The sequence below is a fragment of the Annulohypoxylon maeteangense genome (assembly GCF_022496945.1).
Source record: "Annulohypoxylon maeteangense strain CBS 123835 unplaced genomic scaffold GGS22scaffold_9, whole genome shotgun sequence".
Classification (NCBI taxonomy): Eukaryota; Fungi; Ascomycota; class Sordariomycetes; order Xylariales; family Hypoxylaceae; genus Annulohypoxylon; species Annulohypoxylon maeteangense.
In genome coordinates, this window is record NW_025953256.1 from 119,068 (window position 1) to 138,545 (window position 19,478).

The 19,478-nt window shown below is 47.3% G+C and overlaps 9 protein-coding genes across 9 annotated transcripts; 4 read left to right on the forward strand and 5 right to left on the reverse strand.

Annotated features, from left to right (window-relative positions):
* Positions 1-523: 523 nt before the first annotated feature.
* Positions 524-1,680, forward strand: GGS22DRAFT_163751 (bladder cancer-related protein BC10-domain-containing protein). The gene is made up of 2 exons (XM_047961418.1): positions 524-877; positions 946-1,680. Exons 1-2 carry the CDS (start codon positions 861-863, stop codon positions 1,373-1,375), a joined length of 447 nt encoding a protein of 148 aa, XP_047818368.1. The 5' UTR covers positions 524-860; the 3' UTR covers positions 1,376-1,680.
* Positions 1,681-2,370: 690 nt separating this feature from the next.
* GGS22DRAFT_143947 (glycoside hydrolase family 5 protein) lies at positions 2,371-4,458 on the reverse strand. The gene is made up of 4 exons (XM_047958815.1): positions 3,806-4,458; positions 3,654-3,744; positions 3,522-3,594; positions 2,371-3,469 (listed from the first exon to the last, which is right to left on the reverse strand). The coding sequence occupies exons 1-4, from the start codon at positions 4,044-4,046 to the stop codon at positions 2,459-2,461; spliced, it is 1,416 nt and encodes a 471-aa protein (XP_047818369.1). The 5' UTR covers positions 4,047-4,458; the 3' UTR covers positions 2,371-2,458.
* Positions 4,459-4,830: 372 nt separating this feature from the next.
* Positions 4,831-7,277, reverse strand: GGS22DRAFT_163754 (protein serine/threonine phosphatase 2C). Its single transcript, XM_047961419.1, has 3 exons — positions 6,349-7,277; positions 5,268-6,281; positions 4,831-5,205 (listed from the first exon to the last, which is right to left on the reverse strand). The coding sequence occupies exons 1-3, from the start codon at positions 7,089-7,091 to the stop codon at positions 5,091-5,093; spliced, it is 1,872 nt and encodes a 623-aa protein (XP_047818370.1). The 5' UTR covers positions 7,092-7,277; the 3' UTR covers positions 4,831-5,090.
* A 166-nt stretch (positions 7,278-7,443) lies between these two features.
* Positions 7,444-8,455, forward strand: GGS22DRAFT_143951 (uncharacterized protein). The gene is made up of 3 exons (XM_047958816.1): positions 7,444-7,683; positions 7,745-7,951; positions 8,002-8,455. The coding sequence occupies exons 1-3, from the start codon at positions 7,570-7,572 to the stop codon at positions 8,392-8,394; spliced, it is 714 nt and encodes a 237-aa protein (XP_047818371.1). The 5' UTR covers positions 7,444-7,569; the 3' UTR covers positions 8,395-8,455.
* On the reverse strand, positions 8,456-9,314 carry GGS22DRAFT_143952 (uncharacterized protein). Its single transcript, XM_047958817.1, has one exon. The coding sequence runs from the start codon at positions 9,174-9,176 to the stop codon at positions 8,517-8,519; it is 660 nt and encodes a 219-aa protein (XP_047818372.1). The 5' UTR covers positions 9,177-9,314; the 3' UTR covers positions 8,456-8,516.
* Positions 9,315-9,492: 178 nt separating this feature from the next.
* Positions 9,493-11,406, forward strand: GGS22DRAFT_163759 (uncharacterized protein). The gene is made up of 4 exons (XM_047961420.1): positions 9,493-9,659; positions 9,849-10,133; positions 10,195-10,475; positions 10,566-11,406. The coding sequence occupies exons 2-4, from the start codon at positions 10,091-10,093 to the stop codon at positions 10,911-10,913; spliced, it is 672 nt and encodes a 223-aa protein (XP_047818373.1). The 5' UTR covers positions 9,493-9,659; positions 9,849-10,090; the 3' UTR covers positions 10,914-11,406.
* A 1,737-nt stretch (positions 11,407-13,143) lies between these two features.
* On the forward strand, positions 13,144-15,234 carry GGS22DRAFT_163769 (stomatin-like protein). The gene is made up of 3 exons (XM_047961421.1): positions 13,144-13,643; positions 13,706-13,912; positions 13,990-15,234. The coding sequence occupies exons 1-3, from the start codon at positions 13,463-13,465 to the stop codon at positions 14,634-14,636; spliced, it is 1,035 nt and encodes a 344-aa protein (XP_047818374.1). The 5' UTR covers positions 13,144-13,462; the 3' UTR covers positions 14,637-15,234.
* GGS22DRAFT_143984 (ATP-dependent rRNA helicase spb4) lies at positions 15,201-17,314 on the reverse strand. The gene is made up of 2 exons (XM_047958818.1): positions 17,086-17,314; positions 15,201-17,030 (listed from the first exon to the last, which is right to left on the reverse strand). Exons 1-2 carry the CDS (start codon positions 17,263-17,265, stop codon positions 15,270-15,272), a joined length of 1,941 nt encoding a protein of 646 aa, XP_047818375.1. The 5' UTR covers positions 17,266-17,314; the 3' UTR covers positions 15,201-15,269.
* A 438-nt stretch (positions 17,315-17,752) lies between these two features.
* On the reverse strand, positions 17,753-19,245 carry GGS22DRAFT_163773 (amidohydrolase 2). The gene has a single exon (XM_047961422.1). The coding sequence runs from the start codon at positions 18,856-18,858 to the stop codon at positions 17,860-17,862; it is 999 nt and encodes a 332-aa protein (XP_047818376.1). The 5' UTR covers positions 18,859-19,245; the 3' UTR covers positions 17,753-17,859.
* Between the last annotated feature and the right edge of the window lie 233 nt (positions 19,246-19,478).

Here is a 19,478-nt window from a genome sequence, read left to right on the forward strand (position 1 = left end):
AAGATGCGTCGGAATGGCCTATATGCGATGGTATGGAAGATTGAGGATTTTTTGTGGGTGGAGGAAAAGAAGAAGCTTAGAAAATAAAATGTTGTCAAACGGAAGGAAGTTAAGTGATGTGTAACGGATAGCGGATGAACACACCAGCACTGATCACGTCCAAACGTTGGGCGGCGATGCAGCTGTGCGCTAGCTGACGATTACACCTGCCAATCGACGAAGATATTATGGTGTAAGAAGTGGAGGTCCTAGCGGTACACATGCATACAAGTACCCATACAGCTGATAGAACCTAACTCAGTGGAGGGGACTTCTGCAGCTTCTGTAATGCACTGATTTTTTACATTATTTGCATGTACCCCAGCCTTGGAAGATCCTTGCCTGTTTGTACAAGTACCGTGTAAATGTGGAGATGGGTTCTGGCGTCTTATGTAACCCGCTGTACCGAAGTACCTAGTACCGACCCTTAAATAAAACATTAAAACATTAGGTAAGTCAACAATTTCAAACCTTCAATTAGTTCATCGACCCGGCGCATCGTGATAATTCGGTAATTCTCTATTAATCATTCTCAGACATACAGTAGCTTAAAGTACATAACCATTTTGGCTTTCCACTCTCGTTACTTTGTACTTATTCTAAGTCACTACTAGATAGTAGCGATAAATCTTAATTACCCAATTCGCTATTTGCCTTTTACAGCACTTGGCAACAGACAGTGGATGACATCTGTCAGCATCCAGTGTTTGCTGCCTCCGACATATCACCGGCGCCTCAGTCAAACGTCTCACTTACAGCATTTACATCACCAACAAGCAAACAGTATCCGATAAAGTATCAGGAATACCAGACACACCACCATGTTCTGTCTGCGAAGGTATGAGACCTTAAAGATTAATTTATATCATGTCTATAAATGCAAGCTAACCCAATTCCTTGATATAGTTGGCTACCTCTCCTCTTCATCCCGACGAATGCCTCCCCTGCATTCATTTTCCTATTCTTCGTTTGCACATACTTCCTCAACCGACCTTGCGTCTACTGCTCCGTCCTACTTCTCATACTCTTCGTCACCTCGTGCTACTGGTCAGACAGATGTTTCTTCGACTTTGGTAGCAACTGGTTCGCCCCGCGGTCTCCTACGTCATCATGTATATCCAACTCGACAATGATACCGGATCCTGTCGCCGATAGCTTCAATGCCACCGCTGTCGAGATGTTAAACACTACAGCGAACGCCCTTGCGAGCGTTGCCGCTGAAGAGCTGGCAAAGAGGAAGGAGGAGTGGACGGGACTCGGGGTTGAGTGGCTAAGGAGCTTGTTGGGACGTAGGGAGTGGAGGATCGAGTGTATGGATCTTTATATACGACTATAGTCGATACACGTCAGGTACGGAATTGCGATCAATACCCCTAACTTTGGATTTCGGAGGCTGTACAAAGGGGACGGGTGGAGATATGATAGCATAAATGCATGGCACCGGCGTTGGTTGGACTTGGCGGTTTGGCCTTGCCTTTCGAGCATATCCCCTCATACTGTTTTGCGGTTCGTCTTATAATTCAGTAATAGAAAAAGGCTCCTTGATTCCGGATTTCCTCGTACCTACAGCATTTCCAGGTAGAGGGAGGAGTCCAAGTAGTAGTAGAAACTCATATCAATAAAAATGATAAATTGTGGAAAGGGCCGTTCTATGACAAAAGAGTGCCGCATTGATAGGTCGCTATTGGTAGAAACGAGGAACCTCGAAGCTGCTTCTAATAGTGAAACATATTTCTAAAAGTTACTCCTTTCTCTGGACAGATTGCAGTATGGATATTGACGTATATCTAATTTATCACTACAAGCCAGCTTATTTCCGAAATGCCAAAGCCCTTGAAGCACTTCAGTGGGCGGGAGAAAACCTCACCAGTAGTTCTCAGAATTCCTCCTTTTTACACAGTGAGGTGTCGTGTGTGCAAGTGTGTCGCTAGGCAACAACAATACATTTTCCGGGATAAGGTTTATATATCGAAATAGAGTCGCAGATTTCCATCGGCGACATCTATCCCTCAACCAGAATATACTGTATGGTTGACCGGTTATGTCACAGACACCTCATCGTTCCTGTCCTAACAACTGCTCTGAAACGGGTGGTTTAGGGTTCGATTCTCGAAGATAACATACTAGGCATCTTTCGGGACCTTGTAAGAGGGAGGCAAAGAAATACCCAATAGCGGGGGCGCAGTAGCTAAGAGCCGATCAACAGATCTTAGGCTGGGCCTTGAAGAGGTTATCTCTTTTTGACGATTTATCTTCATCATATAAGAAATCACGATGTCCCCCACTTGATGTATACGATGGCATATCCTTAGACACCCCCTGGCAATAACAGTCATGATAGCATCTTATATTACTATTAAGTATTTCAGAACCTCCAATATCCTCAATTAACCACCTCCCTTTTTCAATCCCAACCCACTCACGTATCCAACTTCATATTCTTCACCCAAGGCATCCAATACCCAGTCACAGTCTCCGCATCTCTCCAACCAGTCCAATCCGCATTCGTCAAGCCCCAAGTATCCACAAGCCCCTGAACACCGCTCCGAATCCTATAACTCCCCGCCAAGCTCCACATCATCCAGCTCACGCCATGCTTCTCCGTGAACTGGCGAATGCAGTTCTGCACCGTGCTAGCATACAACGACTTATCCTGCGCATTTCCAAACTCCGAGAAAATCACCGGCGTAAGCCGCTGCGCCGTCGGACAGTCGTTAGTGATAGCACACCCGGCGGGCTTATCGATGCCCAGGGCGTTGAACCCGTTGCGGTACAGCCCCGCCTCGATGACCTCGCAGTTCCCCGTGTCGAGGTCCTCGCTCATCGGGTACAGATGTAGTTCCCAGACGATCTTGTCGGCCCACGGCTGGGCGTCGAGGTCGAAGTACACGGGATCCCTACGCGCGGCATCGCGGATCGCGGTGCATTTGTAGCACGGCGCCGTGAGAATGTTTTTCTTCGTCGTCAGCGCGGATAGGTCCTGGTCGTACTGCATGCCGGACCAGGAGATCAGCAGGTCCGGGTTCGCCTCGAAGATGGCGTCCGCGCCTGCGCTCATGTTGCCGACGAGCGTTTGCCAGTTATAGTACAGGTCGGTGCGGTTCCAGCTCTCGCGCAGCTCGTTGCGGAGGGACATGGAGACAACGTTGTTGTGGCCCTTGGCCCAGTTGGCTACGTAGGAGAGCCCGCGCAGCCAGTTCGCGGTCTTGAAGTTCACGTCGTCGAACCAGGAGCTGCCGTCGGTGTGGCTGCAGCACCATTGCGCTTTGCCGACGTGCACGTCTGGGTGGACGAAAATACCCTTGGTACTGGCGATGCGTGTGATGTCAGACCAGATCTCGAAGCGGGTCGTTGTGCGTGTCCACGATGGGTTCTTGTCGATGATTTGATCGGTCACTTTTGTACCGTTCTCGTACCCGAGAGCCATTATCTAATTTGTTAATATGTTTTTTTATGAATGACTGCGGACTTGTAAATCTTACCATAGCCACTTCAAGGGGTACATCTTCGCCGCCTCGGTCGTAGATTTGGTCGACCATTTCGATCGCGTAGCCCCTGTTTTAGAGTTAGTCGGGAAGAAATGTTAGACATGATGGACTTTGGAGATGTCTCACATGCGGATGAAGTTGAAGCCAACACCATAGACATCGGTCAAGATATCCTCGGCAGACTTCCACTCCAAGCCCTCAGGAATCATAGTCTCGCCTATCTCATAATTAGTTCCCTGGTCCGATTTATCTCATTTATTATTCATATAAGTACTCACCGCTCATAGGCCAATTCACACCCGCCCAGGTGATTACCTCGTCACGGTTATTAACCACATCTCTACCCTTCGTTCTGAAGGGGCCATACGGCCACCCATAAGTGGTAGAATTCTCCTGGCGACGATTTGCACTTCTCTGCCACCGCGGTTCAAGATCTCTCCCGAGCCGCTGCGACGCAGGAACCCATGACGCGCAGACTAAGCTGGCGCTGAGCGACCACAGAGCAGCCGACACCTTCATCTTGATAGCTAAGTGAGGTAGGTCAAACTGCGACAGACGCGACTAGTAGATCCAATTGCACGAACGCGGTAGGGTAGCAACCAAACTAGCAAAATGCGAGGCTACCTAGCCATTTTATAATTCGACTGGCGGCTCCATCTGCGTCATGGCAAGGGAGGACATCTTACCACCGACACCACGAGATTAAATCCAGCCAAGAAAGCTCTTTGTTCCTCGGCTACGATACCTACCCGGGTTGTCCAAGCTATCCCTAGCAGGAAACATGCTTTCTTAGGTGATATGTTTACTTAGCTCTATGACCATAAGAGCTAGAGCTATAAGAGAGCCATTGATATTATAAGTTGTTCGACCATCATAATACATGTACGGCGCCGAGAGCGTGCCTTGTAGAAGTTGTTAGTGTATAATGAGGGGATATACGAGGATGGTATTGGAGGCTTGGAGCTTGCTGGGGCTTGCTGGGGTAAACATGGGGGAAATACTCCACCAATTCAGTTGGAGAGAAGTAACCCAGCTAACCCCAATCCTTTGCGGATAGCTGCGGATATAGCGGGTTGTGGGTATGTCGCTCTCTATTGATCCGAAAAGTTCCAGTATGCGGGCTAGAGCCGGGAGAATTAAGTTAGCAAGGAAGCCGTCGAGCACCAGACCCGATTTATGTAGATCCCGTGGTCAACCCTAGTATAGCTCCTTAGACAGCTTACAGCGCACTTGTACTAATTTTAACTACAACTGCCTCCTCGTGATGATAAGAAAGTTTACATATGGAATCAAAGCCTCATGATTTTTTCAAATGCAAACTGTATTGACGTACAGGCACACCTATGTACAAGCCAAAGTACCTAAGAGCTCACCTTTATTTCGCCCTTATCCATGAAACTCTCGTTGTGAATCGTTGGTATGCTCAGCAACCCAGAAACGCCATGCCGCAGAAAAGCTCTATCTTGTAGCCTCCACAATTAAAGGCCAGTTCGTGCACGTGTAGTAAAGGATATCTCCCTTATGGTGGTGTGCATAATAAAAGGATCCGGTGTCTCAAGCAACTCATAGCTTTGCCTTGACAGTTGATTGAGGAACATTTGAGGCTTCTTCGTTGACTAGTACTGAGCCAGTTTTCGGGCTATCGCCGAAGAATATGACTTGCACAGTCAAATCATCCCTATTACATTGTTAGCGTTTATTGGACTTGCTAATGATTCAGGGCGGTTCTAGTCGACTAACCTGTAACGTCTCGAAAACGGAGAAACAAGTGTGAGCAAAGCACATACTTGCTCCTCGTTCTTACCCCCGAGCGCATTGCGGATGAGATGGGTAGCAACATTCTTGTCCTTAACAACGAATCGTTCCTTCTCATCAGGCGAGATGCCCCATTGTCGTAGTCGAATCGGAGTCTTCTGGCCATCTGGCCCAGCTGAACCACCGGCTTCGACAGGAAGGTCTTGGCCAGGACCGAAGAGTTTGGCCCACACAGAGCTTAACTGTGAATTGGAAGACGGCGAAGTGGCTTGCGATTCAATCCATTTGCCAACAAGCCCGACTACTTCTTCATTAGTCAACATCTCCCAGAGCCCGTCCGTAGCCATGACCAGGAAATCGCCCTTTTCAGGTTGGATGTTAGTCGTGGTGACGACGGGTTCGGCCGTTACATAAGGAGGGGTTTTGAGATATGGGGAAGAGCTTCGGCCAAAGAATGATGCTCGGAGTCGATCAGAGATCTCTTTGCTCCACTTGTAGCTAGCGTCACCAAACGCTCGGGTAGGTTCAAGGCCTCCAAGAACTCGCCCATTGTAAATGACACGATCCTCGCCTGGATGAGCCTTGCGCATGCGTGTCTCCTCATTAGGGTTTCGGCCAGTTTGATCTTCTGATAGAGGAGTTGCCGACCATTTCCCAGATGAACTACGACGGCCGAGGACAGCTCGAGAGTCGCCTGTGCAAGCCACACGTAATGTTTTGGTGCTAGTATCGTAGAATGACAACAGAGCGCAAGAGCCAGATAATGCGGGGCCGAGAAGTTCGGCTGCAACCCGTTTGGAGTTGGACTTTAGAACCTTCTCCACACTCTCGTGCACAATCTCATGATCCAGACGGGTAAATCCTAGTTTAATGGCTGTGTCAATGGCCTCTGGTGACGGCACTGTTCCCAATGTTCCAGCAGCCTTGTAGGTGGTGTTAAGTTCTCGAGCAACAAAGCTGATCAAGGTTTGTCGAAGCTTTGCTGACGTTGTCCAACCACTACGAAATGGTCAGCATCTATAGGTAATATTCGCTATAAAGAAACCCAAATTTTAATATTACTTACGCATGACCATCAAAAACACCCCAGAACATCCAATCCTTACTGTTCGTCTCTTCTCCCTGTCCAGAAACCTCGACAATCTTCTCGGCATGGTCGTCCTCGATCGGGTTGTTGCTTGCTACTTGAACAACATCATAGCGCAAGACGCCTTGTCCTCGATTGACTAAGAACGATGCCTCGTTTTCTCGCAGCTTCTCGGTTGCTTGATCTGGGGTGAGCATCTCTAGAACGTTTCTTCCACTTCCGTCGAAGCTTTTCGCAATCGGACCTTCGCCAACGAATGTACCGGTGTGTAGTTCGTCTGCTCCGACTACGAGAACATTACGAGGTGTAGCGGCGGTATTCGACAACTGAGTTGGTGTTGTGGTGTATGATTTAGCTCCGACCTGTTCTAGGGAATTTCCTCCCTTATATGTATACCAGGCGCCGTAGCCGACTAGGCTAGATACCAGTGCGACAGATAATCGGCGGATATACATGGATGATCGCAAGGGCTCGCTTACAGCATTGTTGGAGTGTGAAGTAGAAGATGACGACGCGGACGCGGATGCGGATGCGGATGAGGAGGCAGATGTGGATGTAGTCGAAGAAGCAGCGGAGGATGAGGTAGCGGATCGGAGGCCCAGACTGGCATTAAAATGATGGTGGGGGAAATTAATACTGCGTCGCGGACGACTAGTACGAGTGAGGCCCCGGACGGTGCATTGAAAGGTCGTCCGAAGGGCTCTAACAGGTACGCGACGCATTTGGGACAGGTTTGCGGTCTGCGTAGAATTTTGAATCTAGCAGTCTAGGTTAGAAGTCGTCGTCGCTAAACGAACCAGAAAACAGAAAGTTTCGGAATATGGCTAGTTGTAGAAAGTGGACCTGCATCGAGGCGAGAGTTGCAGATTGGAGGATTATGTAAGCTCCGGAATGTGGTTCGTGACCAGTTTCTGCTTTCGGTGAAATGCGGGAAAATGCGGGAGGTAACGGGCTAGGCAGTTTTATGTACAGCGTACTATGAGGTAAGGGAATCGGGGTAAATGAATCCTCAAGGAAGTACGTACCTCCGAACTCCACCTCAAGTGCTTCAATGTTCCTTCATTCACGCTGTTATCGATATGGAATCAAGCCTCGGCTTCCCATGGCAAGTAACATCGAATAGGTACTCAATCAGAAATCACAACGAGATCTATGTATTCATTGAATTACTGGATATACATTGATAGGATCAAATAAACCATGCCTGGACCGGAGGTAACCCTAGCCGACGTTCAACGTCGTGCCGCCGATAATCCTAACGCACGGTACCGGGCCTTTGACACCTATCCGTGGGCTAAAGACCCCGTGTTCACTGTGAGTTCGAATTAAAACCAACTAAGCGATGTATTATAATAGCTAAGTACTAGTAAACAAGGAACAACTTTCAAGTGCTCTGAATAATGCCAAATCCAATGGCCTAAGCCTTTCCGAGACTGCTCTTGAAACCCGCATTCAGAGATTCGCGCAACAAACTCAGATTGCGATTGACGGCGAGGCCTATAAGAAGTGGCTTTCTCAGACTAATTCACAACCACCAAGAATAATATCCGAAGAAGCGGTTGCGGTAGAGGTGATGACAGTGGTATGCCTTGGGCCTATAACTATAAAGCCATTCACACTAACTCGCTACAGCCCAAACTCGAAGATAGGAAGTTCGCACATCTTCTAGTAGAGCTAGGAGACGCCCTTGGTCAACTTGCTCTTGACCAAACCGTCCCTGTTCCAGTAGATACTTCAGTTCCTAGTTGGCAAAGTGCCGCGCCCACGGCAGAGCTCTACATCAAGAAGGACTCTACGTCAGCAGATCCCGGAAAAGAGCCTTATCCCAAGAAATTTGAGGAGATAGTTGAATTCTTACAGAGTGGGAAACCAATTCCAGGAATTAAACAGATTCCCGATACAGTTATTGAGGATCCGGCGTTTACGACTCACGGTCGGCTTACGGCGCCACCAAAACCGTGGGAAATTGGACGAACACCTTCTACTGAGAATTCCGAGCCGTTAGCTACTGAAAGTAGGGCGTAGAATCGTATCAGATAGACGTAATAAAGTGAAACCTTAACAACATTCATCCTCCGGTACGGGAATTGGTACATGAAAGGAATCACTCTTATACACGTACACGGTTTCTTCAGTCTCTATTACCATTAACTAATATCCATCTTGTCCGTAGCTGCAATTCCCATAGAACTAAGCTTCTTCGACAGCGCCTGATTTGCGAGATCTTTAGACGTAGCTTCCTTGACTCCTTTCACGTGATTAGACAGCCCCTCCAGCTTTTGGATGCCATGCTTGGCTAGATTTATCACCATCTTTTCGGCAGACTTGCGCGGCGTCTCCCCAGGAGCTCCGGTCGTGACATGTAAGCAGTTGGCGTGGCTAAATCCCAGCGGTACCTCATACGGACCTCGCGTCGGCTCGGGGCAGAGCGATCTGATGAAGAGAATCTCGTCCATCTCCGTTGAGTTGTCGGGTAGGCAAGACTCCTCTTCTTCTGCGAGGCCGCGTTTGTCTCTGATAGGTCGCGGGAAGTGAGCCTCCCTCCGTTCGCATTCTTGCTGAATGCGCGTCTTCTCGCGGTCAAGCATGTAGTAAATATTGTCGTGCACGGCATCTGCGTGCTCGTCAATCTGAGCGAGGGCCTCACTACGTAGTTGATTGTGATCCGATGGTAGATCTGGCGGTGGTTTTGTAAAATCTACTTGTGCAGGAACGAAGATACTGGGTGCAATGCTCTGATAGGGCGGAATCGCCTCGTCATGTTGCTGATTTTCAGGTACCCTGCCTGTGCCACCTGTAATTGACATACTTGTTGTTTGATCCGAAGTGGATGATTCAGGACCCAAATTGTAACATTGAACCTACTACGGGAAGCACTCTGTACTTTGACTCGGGACGTGATGATATCAAGTCGGCTCGTGAGGAAGCGAGGTAACTTGGAAATGATGTAGGTGCGTATCGCAGTTTCCGTTTATGTGCCCACCGCCCACCGATGTAGCTGTAGCTACTAGAAGCACGGTTACACAACATCAACGATTCGGACTTTTTCAGGGCAGCTTTTTTTACATTTTGCCCCACTACCAGCACACCAGCTGCAGCCGCCGCACGATCTAGCAACTTACTATTTTTTTCAATCACTCTCAATCTCTCACACCCTACGATATTATTTTAGGGGCTATTGATAAATTTAATAACATCATTAAAAGTAGATTTGAATCCCAACATTCTATCAATATATAAGCCTATGTGACCAAAAAACGCTTGAGAGATCGGCAAAATATTACGAGTGTGTAAGTGGCGGCTGTTATCAGGCGAAGCAAAAACACTATCCCATTGAGCAATTAGGTATTCCATAGGCATTGTCTCTCACATCCAATTATAACTTGTTCGGCTCTTTATTCTATTGCTATTTCTAATTATCACAATAAGCTACAGTACTAACAAGTGTTTCTTACCTACCTACCTAACCTCCTATCCAGATACCTCTAATGTTGGGTAGTGGCATCTCGACAGGGATATTAATCTAGGTTAACTAATCGTATCAAGAGAATGTCAACTAGCAAAGTTCTAAACATCACTCTTCTCAAATTTTATCAGTTTGCCGAATCTTATTTTGGGATATTGCAGTAGAAAGGATATCGTACCCCTTCACCCATTATCACGATTACATTTTGTACAGCGGGGATATCTACCTACTAGGTGCCTGGGGATTTATATCAGAATGGCGTCTCCGCGAGAGTTCAAATTCACGTCTGGTGGCAAAGGTCAGGCTTTTACTCACCCATAACGAGGAATATTGGTATTTAACTATACCCCTTTATACAGAATATATCGACAAGACTATTAAAATATTGACTCCCGCCTTCCATCAAGATCCGGTCTTTGCGTGGCTCTTGCATAAGTGCCCCATACCCAAACTGCTTTCAAGGCTTTTCCGAGCTTTATTCAAACAAGCTTCGCTCAATAAGGCGATACTAGTCGAGGTAGACGACTTTTCTTGTTGCGGTATTCTCATACCGCCGGGGGCGAGACTTGACAACCCATGGACTATGTTGAGAGCTGGATTAATACCAGCTCTCGTCTATCTTGGCCCGGGACCTCTAAAGGTATGATTAATGTTTCATTCCATCTACCTAGGTACCTATTGGCTTTGGATACTCTACTCGTAAGCCACATAACTAACTAGCACTTTCTAGCGAGCTATTTTTGATTACCAAGAAAGCATCCAGTTCCCGATAGAAAAGGTCTTCACTGTGGAAGAGCTAAAGAATCACTGGTATGTGTTCATCATGGGAACATCGGTGGACCACCGTCGACAAGGCTTCGCAAGCGCGTTACTTGCGCACATGCAAGAACGTGCTAAAAGTGATGGGCGACCTATTTGGCTTGAGGCTACTACGGTTCAGTCGCGGGCTCTATATTTGAAGCACGGGTTCGAAGCCGTTGGTGAAGTGGTTCTAGGAATAGGCAAAGTTGGTCCTGACGGCATGCCAAAGAAGAGTGGGAAAGGGGTTTCGATTTGGCCTATGTTCTGGCGACCTTGAAGTGATAAGGGATCTGAGTGACTACTAGACAGGTGCCTGTTATTATCACTGACATACAGCGTGAGCCGTTATGATGAGTGTTGCTGGCTATCAATCGGCTTGTTAATAGATTATGAGTCATGTACCGAAGACTCGTGCTTTTGAGGATAGCAGCATGGACGAGTAGTCGTTGATCATGTGGTAGATATACCTACCTGATAGAAATGTCGTGCTGGAGAGAGTGACACGGATATAATTACTTACCTACTTAGTAGGTAGCTACTCAGCCCAAGATCTATATTAGTAGAATTTGCCTCGTAGTGGGAACATACTAAATGTCATGTTTATCTCCTTAACTAGGAGACTGATATATGCCTAGTAGTTTAAGCTTGTATATAAAAACGAACATGTGACGAATACTTCTAGTAACCACAGTATGCCTAAGCTGAAGAGCTAAGATCCACCCAGCCCTACAATTCTTCAATTCTTCAACAGGTAGATACTAGGTTGATCGCAGCCGATGCTTAGCCAAGCCTTTAAGAAATCGCAGAGTAACGGTTTCGTTTCAATGACAAGAGATGTGGATCAAACAATGAGGTTGATTGTCAGTGATTGATGGATTCGGTATGTGTTAGTGGTGGCGTAGTTGTATTTCATCCAAGTCCTTGCGGCACAAGTAACGATGATTACCTACCTAAGTAAGTAATTCGGCGGAGGCAAGTCTATTGGGCAATGCCTCAGTGAAGCTCATAAGCCTCAAGATCAAGTGACACATATCTCATGGGTATTGTCTTGGATTTGTCAATGGCAATAGACTTTGACGTCATGTTTAAATAGGGCAAAATTCTAGAATCCTTCTTTATATAGCGCTGAAAAAGTCTGAAATAAAATCGGATAGAATTTGAGACGTGGGAGTAATGAACGCAGTGAACGGGAGTCCCGAGAATTGTGATTTTCATTAACAGGTAGATCTGTTTAGTGGCTGAGACATAAACTCGCCGTCGTGAGGCCGCGATGTCTTAACGAATCCGGGGATCGACCTTCTAAATGTCAGCACTCACAACATAGATGGTGATGAAAAAAGCCTCCCAAAAAGCCTTTCGAATCAAACCCATAGGTAGGCATCTTCAAAACGAGTTGCTCAATCTAGTAGTTCGTTAAATTGCGGTGTAAACGTGGCTCACACATGTAGGTAAGTTACATATATCATAGAAATCGGGCGCCATAAAGGGTAGGATTGGAGATTGGATTGAGGCAGTGCTGAAGTCACGTTCGTTAGTAGTCGGGGAGAACAGGGACAACCCACCCCGCAGTCTGCAGATTCGGGGAAGATTGATTTGACAATTATTTAGCTCCGCATGCCGGGCGAAGAGAATATTGGACTCCTCATCAATTAGGCGGAGGTTTAGAGGTGTATCAATGCGTACCTTGTATTTGTTTCGAGATACGTAGAATACGATTGATGTGTTAATTAATTAGCCAAATGCATTTGTCGATCGGTGAGTAGGTAAAGAACTTTATAGATACCTACAGGTAGTTAAGTAATAGAAATGAAACATCACTGATGATGATATCTATAACACGTAGAACAACGCTGTTGGAGTCAGCAATTGTCAAATCTTTTCTTAAGAAGCTAAATACACTAAGCTTGGCCTGCAAGGTGTATCTTCCGACCCTTAAAGAGACGGAATTCGGCACGTGTTAGTGCTGCGATCTGCCGCATCCGCATTCTAGTACGGACTCTAGGCTTAGGCAAATACCAAAATATGTACATACTCTGCAATATGAATCCGGTCGGGCATGTTCAGATGCTCGAATCTTAGCTCCGTAAGAAACTAGTCCGGGCATCGCCTCAGTGGATCTTACGATGTTGAGCTGCTGACTTGAAATTTGAAAACATGGTTCTCGATAGCCCTATCCGTATTCCGTATTTTAGTGGCTGAATCGATTCAATGTTCGAATCTATGATGTTGATCTTGAGATCCTTTTGACAAATACTGTACGTACCTCCAAATATAAAGACAGAACAATGAACATTAAACCATTGTCGCTTACCGTCTTTCTTGCCTCTCTCCCTCTGCCCCTTCCATTTACCCCGTGTAGCTTCCCCAACTTTTAGACAAAAGTACATCCTCTTTCCTTTCACTTGTGGCTCCACAGCATCAGCTCCTTACTGTGCTACGATTCGACACAGCCAATCAGAGGATTCCCCAAACTGCAGGTGCCATTCAGGACCCAGCTACCCCAGCAACGACTTAACAATTCAGCTACAGGTACGTCGCACGGTCTCTTATTAACGTGACATCATCCCTCCCGCTTCCTTTAACAGACAAATCAATAAAAAACCTAATACATATCTCAAACTACCTAGACGACACCTACTTTAATATTCCCCCGCCTGACTCGTATGGTTTCGTTTCTCTTTTCTCCAACTCTTGAAATTGAACCCGTCCTTAATCGCATCATTGTTTTTAATATCTGGGAACAGGAAATCTATTTGAGATTCTACTCGACTCGACTACCTAATCCAATTATCCAACTTATACCTCGGATCCTAAACGAGTTCCATCATGTCCGACCCTTCTAGGAACAAGGCCGTCGACCAGACCAATGGTGGTGGTCCTAGCCATGCTGGTTTTAGATCGCAGGCGGGCATGACTGTTGAACGACCCAGGCAAGAGGATCTTCAAGCAAGCTATGCGTCTATCGTCGGAAACGATGCCAGCCCAAAGGGGTGGTATGGAAGCATGAGTATGATTACAGAAATACGACCACTAATAGTATCCAAGAACCCATTCTAACCTTATTTATAGTCAACGCTTTCGGTTCTTGTATGGGTACTCTTGGAGCCATCCCTTGCGTCTTCTGCTGCCCCAATCCCTATAAGCAAGTGCACCAGGGCAATGTCGGACTTGTGACAAAATTCGGCAAATTCTACAAGGCTGTCGATCCTGGTCTCGTCAAGATCAACCCTCTCAGCGAACGAATCATTCAAGTCGATGTCAAGATTCAAATTGTTGGTATGTAAACCCTTCTTTCCAACAACTAAGTAGCAACGTAATAAGATAATTACTAATCAATTATGCGCCACTTATAGAGGTCCCTAGGCAAGTCTGTATGACTAAGGACAATGTCACAGTTGATCTAACGTCTGTGATCTACTATCATATCACCTCGCCGCATAAGGCCGCTTTCGGCATCGCAAATGTGCGACAAGCCCTGATTGAGCGCACACAGACGACTCTGCGCCATGTTGTTGGCGCGCGCGTCCTGCAGGATGTTATTGAGCGCCGCGAAGAGATCGCATCGAGCATTAGCGAAATCATCGAAGATGTTGCCGGCGGCTGGGGTGTTCAGGTCGAATCTATGTTGATCAAGGATATCGTCTTCAGCCAAGAGCTCCAAGGATCGTTATCGATGGCCGCGCAGAGCAAGCGTATCGGAGAGAGCAAGATCATTGCAGCTAAGGCAGAGGTTGAGAGCGCTAAGTTGATGCGCCAGGCCGCCGACATCCTATCATCCGCGCCGGCCATGCAAATCAGATACCTGGAGGCGATGCAGGCTATGGCCAAGTCCGCCAATTCCAAGGTTATCTTTCTGCCCGCCCACAACCAGACTATGAGTGGCCTCAATGATGCTATCCAGTCAGGCAAGCCATTCGAAATCGGCGAGTCGAGCGGGTCCCAAGCCGGCGATTCAGGCTTTAACCAGGCAGTGAATGCCCATGTCATCGAGAACATCTAAGGGAATTATTTCCTCTGATCCCGCGGTTTCCCTGACCGTCAAGATTGCAAGTTGTACTTTTAGGTGATGATTTTGGTTGGATGACTGTAACGACGGAAATGACTCGGTTGAGTAAAGACGGAGAGAAAAGCTTTGCTAGTTTCGAACCAGCAGAATAAAAAGCTACATAACTCGAAAACTACGAAAATACGTATCTGGATTTAATCGGAGGTTGTGGGACGGAAACTGGCTGGGCGAGGGAGGGCGTGCAATTCGATACCCGTTAAGGATACCCAACATCATTCGCTTGATACCGCAATTCTGTTTCTATGGTTTCACGCTCAAAAAGGCTTGAGCTGGTTTTTACTGGAACTGGGCTTAGGGGCAATTAGGTAGTCTAATGTCAAATGAATATTTTTAAGATTTTGCTTGTCTTCGGTGTGTGGTTTTCATTACCCCTGGGATAATGGATGGGTAGGAAAAATTAAACAAGTAGGGGGAAGGATAGGGGCGAACCTAAACCTCCATCAACACCACTTACCTAGCAAGGTATCCATGGATGTCTACGGGCTAATAAGAATTCCCAAGTTTTCTCTATTTCCATAGTGTGATATTGAACGGGTATATGGTATATATATATCTACATCCTCCTCCTCAATCAAACCCCATAAATTCATCCCCACCACCATCTCCCTTGCCAGCATCAGCATCGGCCGCAGCTGCAGCAGCATACTTCTCCTTATTCCTCCTCCTAACCTCCTCAAGCAAGCTCTCCAGATCCCTCTCCTTAGCCTTCTCCTCCTCGTTAAGCCCCTGCTTCCGCTCCGCCTCGCGCTTCCTCTTCTTCTTATCGCGCCGCTGCGATCTTAGGTCTTCTTTCTCGTGCTTCCCGCTCCAAGCCTCTGCATTCCGCCGCTTCTTCGCGTGATGCGCTTCTGTGCTATCCCCTCCTGCCTCCTTCTCCTCTAGGTACTTCTGCAGCGCGGCTAACCGCTGGTTCTCGCGGTCTTTCTTCGCGTAGGCGTAGGTATCCCAGTCCATTTCTACGCCGAGGAATTTATCTCCCGTGAACTTCTTCAGCTCTGGCATTTTCGGTAGTCGAAGTAACCCCCACGCGTGTCCTAGGTCCGTCCAGTCCTGGTCGCCGACTCGGAATATCGAGCTCGCCGTGTGCTTGCTGTAGCTGCGGACCCAACTCACGAACGCCTTCTGCGCCTTGTCGTGCAATGCGCGGTCCGCACGCACCGCCTCCCGGATCCGTTCTGCTGTCTCCCGCGCTTCCGAGTCTGCGATAATGATGCGCGGGTAGGGAAGAGGTGCAATGGGCGTCTTACGTACGTCAAGGAACGGGATATAGTCTTCCTCGCTAGGTTGAAGGAATATGACGCTAAGGCCACGGCGTCCAGCACGCCCCGCGCGGCCGCATCGGTGCAGGAAGGATTTCGGGTCGGAGGGTGGGTCGATTTGGACTACGAGGTCCACCTGAGGGAAGTCGAGGCCGCGGGCCGCGACGTCGGTGGTGAGGAGTACGGAGGGCTGAGCTGAGGTAAGGAATTTGCTGAAATTCTTCTCCCGCACTTTGGCGTCGAATTTGCCGTGCAAAGGCACGAGGTCGAAGCCTTCGGGAAGTAAAACAGGTAGGATGTGCGAGAAGTAGTCAACAGCAGCGCAGGTGGATAAGAAGACAATACTTTTCTGTGGCCGCGGGTCGAGCTTTTCGAGGAGTTGGACCAAACTTGGTAGTTTGTGGCTGGCGGGCGTGCTTAGGTAACTCATTTGTAAGCTCGCTGGAGTCCGCCGTTCTTCGATGATGCCGCCGGTTTTGAGGCTCTTCACTTTGACTGCGATTTTGACGGGGTTGCGAAGCCCCACCCGTATTATTTCACCCACGGCTTCGCTAACGCTGGCGCTAAAGAGCCCCGTCCGCCTCTGCTTCGGTAATCGCGACAAGATCTTCTGTAGGTCCGCTTTGAAACCTAGATCCAGGAGCCGGTCGGCCTCATCGAGAACTAGGACTTCGAATGAAGACTGTGGGCAGTGCACGTGCGGTGATGAGAGCAACTCTACTAAACGACCGGGGGTGGATATGAGGATATTTGGTGACGCGCGCAAGAAGAAGCTTAGGTCCTGCGCGGTCGTCGTTGTGCTGCCGCCAGAGAGCAGTTGGGGTACGACTACTGGCGAACTAGTCTCCGGTCGCTTTTCCTCTCCTGAGAGAAAGGGAAGAAGCTCGGAAGAAGCAGGGTGGAAGGCAATAAGCGACATCAAGGCGCCGTGGATCTGACCTGCGAGTTCTTTCGTAGGCGCGACCACGATGGAGGCGACGTGATGTCGTTTGGTAGGTTCATCTTGTCGTAGGATTCGGTGAACAAGGGGGAGGAGGAATGAAAGGGTTTTCCCACTTCCAGTTACTGCCTAATAAATTCATATTAGTAACGATACTGTAAATATAGAATTAGTGCTTTCATACTTCTACAACAACGTCTTTATTCCCCCCTCCAAAGAGAGGCCATACGCTGGCCTGGACGGGAGTGGCTCGGGCAAAGCCCATACTCGAGACAGCATCCAGTATCCATTCAGCTAATGGCGGGGTTAAAGCATCCCAGGCTCGAGGATCCTTTTTCGGGGTCGTAGCTTCGGGCGCCATCATTCAATGCGTCGGCGCATACGATTTGCTAAAAGTTGTCGGACGAAGCTTCTATGCAGTGGAAATTTTAGAGATGTTCAGCTAAAAAATATTATCTTATCGATATACCATCTTATCTTAGCGGGGGATTACTAACATTACTAATATGTTTTTAAAGGGGGTTACATAATGATTTTCACTCCCTTAAATGCATTCAACTTTAGACTCTCTTATGTAAACATATTAGTCAGCCAAAGTTTGACTTACCTAATTCATTAATCATCATTCAAATGAAGCTGATTAGCTAATCAAGAGTCGATTACATAATTAACTTGGAAAAGGATACATTCAAACACCCAATTCCTTATTACGACCTTTATTATCATATGAACTTGCCAGCTGTGTATCTACAGTAACATGGCCACTTCTCGAGTATCACAATACTTATGAAAATTGCAAGAATTTAAGTTTACTTCCAAGTTGACAACATCGTACGATAATCTTACGTAAGGGTCGTCATCCGTTTTATTAGCTAATCAACCGCTACGCTAGTGAAATCCCCAGGATCCTCATTGAAGCGTTGAGTTTCATTGACCCCTGATATCAGAAGTTGGAAATTCAAAACTTCTTGAGCTCCGTATCTAGTTTGAATAACCTCTTAGCATTCCCAAACGCAAAATTGTCCAAGTCTTCCTTCGACAACGTGGTCTTGTCTGCAAGTTCCTGGAGGTAATTCCAACCCTCAACGCTTTTGCTGAAAGGGGTGTCAATGCTGTACATAACGCGATCCGTCTTCGTCACCTTCAAAAGCATCTCGAGAGCTCTCACACTAAATATACCACTCGAAGTTACCCATATATTCTGATCCCAGACATCGAAGAAGCTACGTCCACCCTCATTCTCCCGGTACCTACTCAGTACTGACCCCGCCCTATCAAGCATCATGGGAATCATCTCACCCATATGACCAATGATGATTTTCAGTTTGGTAAAACGGTCAAAGAGTCCGGCAGAGTAGAGCTTGAGAATGTGCAGCCCAACATCCTCATGCCAGCCCCAAACAGCTGTCGATAAACCCATCATAATGTTTACGGGGTAATTTCCGCCATACCTTTTTTGGATGAAGGTCTCCGTAGGCGGCCCTGGATGGATATAAATCGGCACATCCAGTCGTTCGGCCATCTCAAAGACGGGCCAAAAGCGTTCATCGTCAAAATGTGTCATGTCGTCGAGGTGACTGTCGATCATAGCACCCTGGAAGCCCAATCTTTTAACAACCCGTTCCAACTCGACGGCTGCTTTTTCCGGATATCCCATGGGAAGGGCTGCAAAACCACCGAAACGATTGGGGCTTTTCTTGATAGCCTCAGCCATCTCGTCGTTTGCTTTTTGGCAGGCTTCGGGTCTATCATTACCCGTACCCGGTATGTGGGACATGATCTGGTAAGAGACGTGACCCTCGTCCATGGCGGCGATGCGGCCGGCTGAATGGTCCTCTGCCTCTTTTTTCGATGTTGGATATATCTTAGACATTCCATTGAAGAATGGACGGTCCATTCCCAGAGAAGGGAATGAGGCGTGCTCTTCAAGAGTAACTGAGAACGAAGGCGGATACATATTTTACCGTTGTTTCCTTTTGATGAGAAGTAGGTGATGTATAGAGAGAAAGGAAGATCTCATTTAAAGCCACCAGGTCGCGCCACCGGCAACATGGCTTCTGAACCTTCCGGAACTCCTCCGCACCGGTACTATAGGGTTTCGTAGCTTCGTGTCTACGTTATCCGATCGAGCCATCGGCGCGCGGAGATAAAATGAAATGATCGGGAACGCGAGCCGCCGACTTGACACGATCCAGGGTATCGTTCCACTTGAACGTAGGCATCATGACTCTTATCTGACGATTTTTGCCCACTATTATCTTTCTTGGCTGGGCCAATCATAATCCTGCATAAAAAGAAATATTGTTAACAATTATAATTAATGAGATGAAAGGAGAATTTATCGACGAAACCTATGGAAGTCTTATGAGATCTACGTAAGGTAAGCATTCGCAATGGTTTACTTTTTATTCATATGACCAGTTATTCCGCCAATGGATGAAGTCTTTCATGCGGCGAACTCCGATCCATAATAGTAAGTTGTTCGTTGTTTGATCGCTTTATAGTTAGTAGTAATTGTAGGTCTATTAAGGCCATCTAGTGGGTTATATAAATATTATCTAGTAAGAGATTATAAGG

What these genes read in the sequence shown, in the direction of transcription:
- GGS22DRAFT_143947 (XM_047958815.1), bottom strand. Translation starts at nt 4,046, where the DNA reads ATGAAGGTGTCGGCTGCTCTGTGGTCGCTCAGCGCCAGCTTAGTCTGC. An exon ending in GGCTTCAACTTCATCCGCAT is followed by an intron (nt 3,595 to 3,653) that starts GTGAGACATCTC and finishes ACTCTAAAACAG; the next exon opens with GGGCTACGCGATCGAAATGG. An exon ending in TACCCCTTGAAGTGGCTATG is followed by an intron (nt 3,470 to 3,521) that starts GTAAGATTTACA and finishes TTAACAAATTAG; the next exon opens with ATAATGGCTCTCGGGTACGA.
- GGS22DRAFT_163754 (XM_047961419.1), bottom strand. Translation starts at nt 7,091, where the DNA reads ATGCGTCGCGTACCTGTTAGAGCCCTTCGGACGACCTTTCAATGCACC. An exon ending in GGTGTTTTTGATGGTCATGC is followed by an intron (nt 6,282 to 6,348) that starts GTAAGTAATATT and finishes ACCATTTCGTAG; the next exon opens with TGGTTGGACAACGTCAGCAA. An exon ending in CCGTTTTCGAGACGTTACAG is followed by an intron (nt 5,206 to 5,267) that starts GTTAGTCGACTA and finishes ACAATGTAATAG; the next exon opens with GGATGATTTGACTGTGCAAG.
- GGS22DRAFT_143951 (XM_047958816.1), top strand. Translation starts at nt 7,570, where the DNA reads ATGCCTGGACCGGAGGTAACCCTAGCCGACGTTCAACGTCGTGCCGCC. An exon ending in CTAAAGACCCCGTGTTCACT is followed by an intron (nt 7,684 to 7,744) that starts GTGAGTTCGAAT and finishes CTAGTAAACAAG; the next exon opens with GAACAACTTTCAAGTGCTCT. An exon ending in CGGTAGAGGTGATGACAGTG is followed by an intron (nt 7,952 to 8,001) that starts GTATGCCTTGGG and finishes AACTCGCTACAG; the next exon opens with CCCAAACTCGAAGATAGGAA.
- GGS22DRAFT_143952 (XM_047958817.1), bottom strand. Translation starts at nt 9,176, where the DNA reads ATGTCAATTACAGGTGGCACAGGCAGGGTACCTGAAAATCAGCAACAT.
- GGS22DRAFT_163759 (XM_047961420.1), top strand. Translation starts at nt 10,091, where the DNA reads ATGGCGTCTCCGCGAGAGTTCAAATTCACGTCTGGTGGCAAAG. An exon ending in ATTCACGTCTGGTGGCAAAG is followed by an intron (nt 10,134 to 10,194) that starts GTCAGGCTTTTA and finishes CCCTTTATACAG; the next exon opens with AATATATCGACAAGACTATT. An exon ending in TTGGCCCGGGACCTCTAAAG is followed by an intron (nt 10,476 to 10,565) that starts GTATGATTAATG and finishes AGCACTTTCTAG; the next exon opens with CGAGCTATTTTTGATTACCA.
- GGS22DRAFT_163769 (XM_047961421.1), top strand. Translation starts at nt 13,463, where the DNA reads ATGTCCGACCCTTCTAGGAACAAGGCCGTCGACCAGACCAATGGTGGT. An exon ending in GGGGTGGTATGGAAGCATGA is followed by an intron (nt 13,644 to 13,705) that starts GTATGATTACAG and finishes CCTTATTTATAG; the next exon opens with TCAACGCTTTCGGTTCTTGT. An exon ending in TGTCAAGATTCAAATTGTTG is followed by an intron (nt 13,913 to 13,989) that starts GTATGTAAACCC and finishes CGCCACTTATAG; the next exon opens with AGGTCCCTAGGCAAGTCTGT.
- GGS22DRAFT_143984 (XM_047958818.1), bottom strand. Translation starts at nt 17,265, where the DNA reads ATGATGGCGCCCGAAGCTACGACCCCGAAAAAGGATCCTCGAGCCTGG. An exon ending in ATAAAGACGTTGTTGTAGAA is followed by an intron (nt 17,031 to 17,085) that starts GTATGAAAGCAC and finishes TGAATTTATTAG; the next exon opens with GCAGTAACTGGAAGTGGGAA.
- GGS22DRAFT_163773 (XM_047961422.1), bottom strand. Translation starts at nt 18,858, where the DNA reads ATGTATCCGCCTTCGTTCTCAGTTACTCTTGAAGAGCACGCCTCATTC.